The sequence below is a fragment of the Chenopodium album genome, chromosome 7 (genome assembly GCF_948465745.1).
Source record: "Chenopodium album chromosome 7, dcCheAlbu1.1, whole genome shotgun sequence".
Taxonomy (NCBI): domain Eukaryota; kingdom Viridiplantae; phylum Streptophyta; class Magnoliopsida; order Caryophyllales; family Amaranthaceae; genus Chenopodium; species Chenopodium album.
In genome coordinates, this window is record NC_137840.1 from 66,037,031 (window position 1) to 66,046,014 (window position 8,984).

The 8,984-nt window shown below is 36.8% G+C and overlaps 1 protein-coding gene across 1 annotated transcript; it reads right to left on the minus strand.

Moving 5' to 3' along the window:
* Positions 1-1,767: 1,767 nt before the first annotated feature.
* On the minus strand, positions 1,768-3,333 carry LOC145640502 (uncharacterized). Its single transcript, XM_081691773.1, has one exon. The coding sequence runs from the start codon at positions 3,331-3,333 to the stop codon at positions 1,768-1,770; it is 1,566 nt and encodes a 521-aa protein (XP_081547899.1).
* Between the last annotated feature and the right edge of the window lie 5,651 nt (positions 3,334-8,984).

Sequence of the window (8,984 nt, forward strand, 5' to 3'; positions counted from 1 at the left end):
TTTCATCCTGCACACAAAATCAGAGTTATTTTTATTGAAACCTGGAGGAATTTTCATGTATATTTCCTCCTCCAAGTCTCCATGTAAAAATGCATTGTGCACATCCATCTGATGTACTTCCCAATTCTTCACTGCTGCTACTGCTAGAAACGTTCGGACTGTAGTCGTCTTTGCAACTGGTGCAAATGTCTCATTGTAATCAAGGCCTTCCACCTGATGATTGCCTAATATCACTAATCGAGCTTTCAACCTCAACAAGTTTCCGTGCTCATCACGTTTCTCTGTGTACACCCACTTACTTCCCAAGGCTTTCTTCCCTGGTGGAAGTTTCTGTAGAACCCACGTACCTTGCTCTTCTAAGGATTTTATTTCTACAGCCATTGCATCTCGCCAACCGGCATGTTTCATTGCCTCTTTGAAAGATCTAGGCTCATTCCCTGCTGTTATAGATGCAATATACTTTTTATGTTTTTCAGAAAAACGTGAGCAATCAATAAAATATGTGAGGGGATAAGGAGTACCTGAGGAAGATGATAGTGGAGATGAATTGCGAGATGATGGACTGTATTGCCGTATAGTGTGTGTCACAAAATCTTTATATTTAGTATTCGGGATTTTTGGTCTTTTTCCTTACCCGAACCTATCCCCTTTTCCCTCATTCTCACGCAAATTATGCGGCTGCCCTGCACTCCCCCCTGCCTCTTGTACTACCAGCGTACTCCCTGCATCCTCCGTGGCAGCAACATTGGGCAGGGAAGCGTGCTGGTGCTGCTGTTCGTCTCGGCACCCAACAGCCGCTGGATCTCCAGCGTGCTGGTCAGTGGGCTGCTCTCGGCACCCAGCTGCCGCTGGATTTCCAGCTGGCTGGTCAGGAGCTGGGATGTCCTCGGCACGGGGCTGTAAAGAGTCTCACTCTGCATCTTCACTCCCACCTTCGTCTACACCCCCTAATCTCAAATCTTCCATTAAAACTGTCTTCGAAGCATCATTAAAAGGAAAAACAGTTTCAAAAAATTTGACATCACGAGAAATAAATATTTCTTCGGTTTCCAAGTCTAGCACTCTCCACCCCTTTTTTCCAAACGGGTATCCTAAGAACACACACCTTCTACTTCTACTAGCAAATTTATCTCCCTTACACCTTTGATTATGAGCGTAGCACAAACACCCAAATACACGAATGCTCTCATACAGCGGGGGTTTATTAAATAACACTTCAAAAGGAGATTTGTTACCAAGTAATGGAGTGGGAGTTCGATTTATTAAGTGACATGCCGCTAAAACACACTCCCCCCAAAATTTTATCGGTAAATTCCCTTGAAATCTCAATGCTCGTGCCACATTTAAAATATGTTGATGCTTCCTCTCTACCCTTCCATTTTGTTGTGGTGTTCCCACACACGAGGTTTCGAAAATTATGCCATTATTATTAAAATATTCTTTCAAGGAATTAAATTCTGTTCCATTATCACTTCTAACAATTTTAATAACATGATCATATTGTCGTTTCACCATAGCTACAAAATTTAAAAACATCAATTCAACCTCCGTTTTATTTTGTAACAAATAAACCCAAACACCTCTTGAAAAATCATCAACTATTGTTAAAAAATAACGGGCACCACACAAAGAAGGTATCTTATAAGAACCCCACAAATCAATATACACAAGTTCAAATAAACGACTTGCTTTATTCTCACTAATTGGAAAACTAGATCTAGTTTGTTTTGCTCGAGGACACACATCACAAACTTTATTATTTCTACTCTAATGACTACTAACCACCGGAAGCAATTTTAACACTAACTCTGAGGGATGTCCCATTCGTTGATGCCATAAGTCGAAAGAAGAATCTCCATCCACCGCTAGAACCTTCACTTGAGGGACACCTCGATAAAAATACAGTCCATCTTCGCGTTCACCCACACCAATCACCTTCCTCGTCCGCGGGTCCTGTATCACACATATTTTATTAGTAAATTGCAACATACAATTAGATTCATCGCTTAACTGAGTCACAGAAATTAAATTGCAAGTCAACTGAGGTACAAAAAGCACATTAGTCAGTTGTAAACCACCCGGCAATAACACTGTTCCTAATTGATCCGCATTAGCCGACTTGCCATCAGGCAAGCCTACGGGACAATTTTGGATCTTCTTCACATCTGTGAGCAAATTAAACTCACATGTAACATGATTTGATGCTCCCGTATCTACAATCCAAGGTATTATATTCGTCTTACCATGCAATTGTCTGTTTTTGGGATTTAAAATATCAAGAATCTGTTGAACTTGGACCGCACTCACACCAACTAAGCCTGCTGCCGCATCTTCAGTCGAAGAAGAAGCCTTCGGTTGTGACTGTGATGAACCAGCCACCTTGTTTGCCCTCACGGATTGCTGCTGGGATGAGGTTGCTGCCGCTGCATTGCTGCTAGCGCCGCGCGACCCACGGCCAGCCCCACGGCCACCACCTCGACCCCGTCCTCTACCACCACGTCCACGCTCCCCCCACCACTCGGGGTAGCCAATGAGTTGGAAACAGCCGCTCTCGTCATGGCCCACTCTATTACAATGATTACAAAACTTATCACTGTTGTCTTCATATCGTTGCTTATTTTTCAAATCAACCTTGAAAGCCATAACATTGTCCACCTTCACACCGCCTTCTCGTAAGCGTTCCGCCATTGCTATGTTCTGATAGGCAACATCCACACTCGGTAGAGGAGTTTGCGCAAGGAGTTGAGCCCGAATCGCAGCATAGTGAGCGTCCAAGCCAATAAGAAAATAGTGCAAATAATCTTCCTCTCGAATGCTATTCACCTGTGTAACTATGTTACACTCACACTTTCCAGAGCTACACTTAGGAACCCGTACATATTGCAAGAGCTCCTTCCAAATTTTCGAAAGCCGACCAAAGTAGTCAGCCACAGACTCCGTATTGGCTTGCTGGCACGCACCCAGGGCCGTCTTAAGTTGGCAGACTCGTGTGCCACTCACCACACAGAACCGACTTTTAAGGTTTGACCATAATACACCTGCATCATCATAGTCACCAATTGTAGCACGAACCTTCGGATCAAGCGTATTGGTAATCCATGAGACTAACATGGATTGAACCGCAATCCAATCCTCCATCTTCTTCGCATCCGTCACCGGTTTGGCAATAGTGCCATCTACAAAGCCAAACTTACGCTTAGCCATTAATGACCTTCGCATAGCTTGAGCCCATTCATCATAATTTTCACCACGCAATTGTATAGGCGTAATAATATTACCCGGACCATCACTCGATCCCAAATAATACGTCAAGTCTACTGGTTTTTCAGCCATCTTCTTTCTTCTTAATATGTGTTTAAATTATTGTTGTGTGTGTTTAATTTTTCAGACTTTTCTCATGGCAAAAAAAAAAAAAAAAAATTTAATCTTGCCTTGGCTCATGATACCATGTCAAGATAATCTCAAAGTCTTGTCCTTCTCATTCATCATCAATTCAATATTTATACACACCTCTTAGAAACCTAATCAACGTAGGAATCTAATTCATATCTATCTTAGGAAATATTTAGTAAATATTATCCTACCTAAAGATAACACAATATAATTACAAATATATCAAATATATTCCTAAGATATTCTTCCTTATCTTAACAATTACTCACTTTTTATTTAAAAATGAAACTAGAGGTGATAAAAAAATCGAATCAAACAGGGCCTTATATGAAATCTTATGTCTAAACCCGTAGAAAGTGTCGGATTTTTTTTGGATTTTTTTCTAGCAGGATTCAGATTTTTAACTAAAATTGTGTTTCTAGACTTGCCTAAATTTGCCCCTTTACCGAACCAGGCTAGCAGGCCGGATCATAATTAATCACCTCTAAATAGTTATTATGATCAAGTTTTGATAATGTCACCGACAAAAAAACTATATTTAATTGAATGGATTTGTTGGTGAATATATGACAATAACACTAGTAATGCACATACAATGACACCTATTGTTTTATTCCCAAAGATAAACTACGAGTATACTTGTGCTACTATTATAGTTCATTAATAGTTTACAAAGCCTAAAACTAGCCAAATGTCACCGAGCTAGCTAGCTAGTTGGCTACAATCTATATAAGTGGTTATTAGGCTCTTCCTTTATTTTCATGTTCATTATGAAATTTTACTTGGAATAAATTAAAAATAAAATAATAATAGAGCGAAATATCATACGTAATTACGTATGTTACTATGAAGGAAGAGGAGAGTTTAGGGCACACGAAGCTTGGCACCATCTTTCATTTTTCATGGTTTATAATATGTTGAGTCTTATATAGACATGTATGTGTATGAAAGGTAGTGCCAAGCTGCGTGCGTCTTAAACTTCTCTTCTACAGCCTTATACTTGATCAAACTATGATTTTCGGCGGCAGCGGATGAAGTTATTGGCGTGTCTTAAAATGGCTTCTAAGGTTTTTCTTGTTGCATTGCTAAATGCATACCTATTGGAGCTTCTACATCAATAAAGGTTGTTTATTCAATGTCTCAATTTTAATTTTAGTTAATCCATTGGGGCTTTGAATATTTATTTTATTTAATTTATTTTTTTACTAATTTTTTAAATTATTTTAATGAATTAAATCGAACATTTCCACCAACATTATTGTTAGTCATTACATGCCTACTATATAGCAAATCGTTACAAAAGCACATCAATATCTATCTAATTTTGTATCAATGATACATTTTAAAATTTGACATACATATTTAAAATTCATCTTAAAATTCAATAAACAATCCGGGTATCACACGAGACACAAAACTAGTAAAGTTATAAAGTAAAATTGACCATTTTTACACGTATATACTTGATGATTGAATATCAAGAATAAACTCGGTCTTCAGTTTAAATACATCAATTCATAATAAATTATAATAATGCTCTAGTTCAAGATCGAAATACATGCTTGGTGTCTTTTTTAGTAGCAAGGGTTTGATTCTCATGGAACCTAATGTTGTAATACGATTGTACCCGACTAAAAAAAAAAAAGGTGTGTATGATAACTTGGGCATCCCAAGTATGCTCAAGTTCCACCGCTAAGAGCCTAAGATAGTCATCGATCTTAGTTATTTGGATAAAGTTGGGCACATGCACATTTCCACAAAACTATCATTTCCTATATACGCGTTCGTGTCATACTCACCAGCACCATACCCATACCCATACCCATACCCTATGTATCTACACCATGTAATCTATTTTTCCGTTTCAAATTATCATTTTGGGTAATGCTATATGTAGCCCTAAGGGCTATATATAAGCATAAGTATATTCTTGAAAATTGTATAAAATTAGAAATTTATGACAAAAAACACGCGTAAATCAGTGTAATTAGTGTTTATATTTACTTAATTTTTTTTAACTTTTTACGATTTTCAAGTGTAAGTTTAATGCTTATATGTAGCCCTAAGGGTTATGCATATCATTTTCCATTTTTTATTTTGAGGTTGTTTTGTGATTATGTGATTCTTCTCTGATTTCGCTTTTTCTTTTTTAAAAATTATTTTTAATTAAGTTGATCAAACTATCTGGCTTTTTTGACATTGAATGATTTTAACTCACATTTTGGAATTTCGACGCTACTTCGCTTCGTAAATTATGAAAAATATATTTTGTTTTAATTATTAAGTGGTTCACTTTGATTTACTCTATTTATGAGTTTCTCTCACTCGCATTTCATGTTTATTTGAAGATCGATTGAATTTGTAGAGTAGCAGCGAAATCGTAGCTTTAAATTTTGTCGACGTAATCGCTTTGATTTTTGCTGCGAAATAGTCATTTTATCTTCGTTATTTGAAATACACTCTTTGTTATGTCTCCACTAACAACAAAACTCCAATAAACTTAGATTGAAATGCGTGAATCTAATCTGGATTGTTCTTTCTTATGGTTAATATTATCGTGTTTAATGTTTAATCATACTTGAAGTACTATGCATCGATCTGTTCTATCTTCTCCCATAGTACTTGATGGCTTCATCAACGACGCATGATCCTCTCACTGATATCAGGATCAATCACCTGTTACAATTTCCTGAACATGAAGTTAAAAAGTACCGTGCAGGAGTCAGGTTTCATCCCTCCCACGTGGAGTTACTCTCCTATTTAATTTGAAACTCTACAAGTAAAATCTGGCAGCATTCCAACGAGATCGAATATTCCCAGTCTTTGATCGGAGCTTAACCAATATCAGTCCCACCAAAATCCGTGGTATTCAATGGCGAAGGGACGGGGGCTGGTGGAGGCCCGGCCTCCCCGGCCCAGATTTGTGGCCCTTGATTATTAACTCTTGCCCCCCCTGAAAGTTATTATTTATAGTAATGAAGACACATATAATACAACAAATGAAGCTTGTCATATTGGTTAGGTAGTGATTTTTTTCCCAATTACCATGTGTTGGGTTATGTGGGGCGCAATGAACAAATGAATGATTGAGGGTGAAAATCCGAATGTTGAACAAATTGATGCCTATGCTTTGAAGATTAATACGAAGGGGCGTGAGGTGGCAATGTTGAATAACAAGGGGACTTGATGGTTTGAAAGAGTGTCTTTGTGGGTGGGTCTCCTCCGGCATTTGATGTGGTTAAAGTTATTGTTGATGCTGGTGTTTTGGGGGAGATGGGGCTGGGTGCCATTTGCAGGAATAGTGAGGGGGTGGTGCTTTGGGGGAGCTACAATGTAGTGGAGTGAAAAATGAGAGACTAAGTTTGCAGAGGTGAAAGCGGAATTTTAGGGCATGAAGATTGCGAGACACAAGGGTATGAGTTGCATTGAGATCGAGAGTGATAATCTGGTGGTGATTGAGGCAATGAGGAAGCGTTTGTATGGCCCTAGTTCCTATCATCTGATTATAAAGGATATTCTAGAATTTTTTTTCTTCTAATTTTACTAGTGTTTCATGGTTTGTTGTAAAGCAAGGGGGTAATAATGTAGTACACAAATTGACTCACTTTCAACCATGGGAGTTTAGCCAACGGGTGTGGAGTGATGTAATCTCCCCTCACATTTTGGAAATTTAGTTGATCTACTACCTCCTGTTCAATTTACTCGCAACAAAGGAATATTTTATGTCTCACAAATAATACCCCTTTGTTGCAAGTAAATTGAACCGGAGGTAGTAGATGGTTTTTTTTTAATAAAAAAAGTATTAAAGTTATCACTTCCATATTTAAAAAAAAAAAAGAAAAAAAAAAGAGTTGTCACTTCCAAAGTTACTCACTAACAATTTTCGTTTTACACAAAACACTAACCAACTTATACAATTAACTAAGTGAATTCTACACTTGCTAGTCTGCAATTGCATTTATAATAAAATGTAGGTGACCGTCAACTGATGTTAAAACCGCAAAGGTAACACTACCTATACAATTGTATAGTTCACACTTCACACGGCATTATTAGTTTGCCATAATAGCCATGACAAAACAGACATCCCAACCACATTTCTTTGAGGAAAACTCATCCTAAACATATGATAAATTGTGATTGACTTATGTTACCATACTTTCTTTTCGTTTGTTGTAAACTCAGTTTAATTAATGTAATTTCAGTCGTTTTCAATTTTTTGTAAGAAAAAAAACAAAAAAAACTTACAAATTATTTATACAAGGTTTTTTTTTTTTACAAGACAAATTATACTCCCTCAGTCCCTTTATTACACTAAGGCAGCTAACGCACGCGATACTTGCGGAGTGGCTTGCCCTTTCTTGATGTTTATATTGCATTGTATTTTTACACTTTACGACATTGGGTTTTAGAGTAAATAGTTTAATAAATTAATGAAATGTGTATATTGGGTTGTGTTTAAACTTTTCATTTTTCATGCACAACTTTTTTTTCAGGAAATATCTATGCAACTATTCAATAATACAATATTGCAAATTTTCAATATAGGTGACCTTTAAATTTACCTATAATGTATTTACCTATAACTGTAAGGAGAGGGATAGCTCAACACTCATTATTACATCTGTACACATAGGACATAAATGCAAGAAATTATATATGGGAGTAATAATGTAAACAAACACTTTGAAGGGAGAAAAGGTCCGTACACTATTTATAAGCGCAATCTCCTACTTTTTATAAGGCAGAGATGCCTATTTCTCATTTTGCACGGAAATTAAAAAAGTTAAAGATTCCTTAAAATTAATAATTGGGTGTATAAATATGCATGTGAGGTTAGAAAGAGATAGAGAGAATAAAAAAGTGGTTGGGAATTAGGATAGAGAAAGTATTGAAAATTGATATTAAAGTACAACATAAAAAAAAAAGGAAAAAGGGTGATAAATCATCAAAAAAGAATATTATTGTAAAAAGGTACAATTTATAAATATAAACTGACACTTAATTTTAATGACCCAAAAAATTAAAGAAACAGAAATGTAATAAAGATACAGAGGGAGTACAAGCTTTGATGTGTGATGATAATATTTGGGAAAAGAAAGTGTAAATTTAAACTAATACTCCATATTCCGTACTTTTTAAAACAGGTTTACTCTAAACCCTTAAAAGGTGTGCGTTATCATATGAGATCGATAATCGAATCAAATATCCCTATAATTATGAATCAAATTGTATTGCACAACACTTTAATGTTAGGATTTAACTATGAAATCAGAGCTCTTTTCTCTCCTGCCCTGCCTCAGGGACGGGCCTGTCTGTATGATGGAGATAGGATTGCTGGTACAATCAGGAAAGTGGAGAAGATTGCCGGTGCTCACGCACAGGAGTGGCAGCCATGGATGGTGGAGGAGTACGTTATCCGAGCATAACCTCACTCCACCTCTGCTTGTAATGGTATCTCTAAAATATCAAAAAGTAGAAACTGAACAATAGTTTCTTCCTTGTAATAAACCTGAGAACTTGAGAAGATTAAAGTTCAAGTTACAATCATCATGAGAGAGATTAACATCCAAAATGATTAAAAAAAAAAG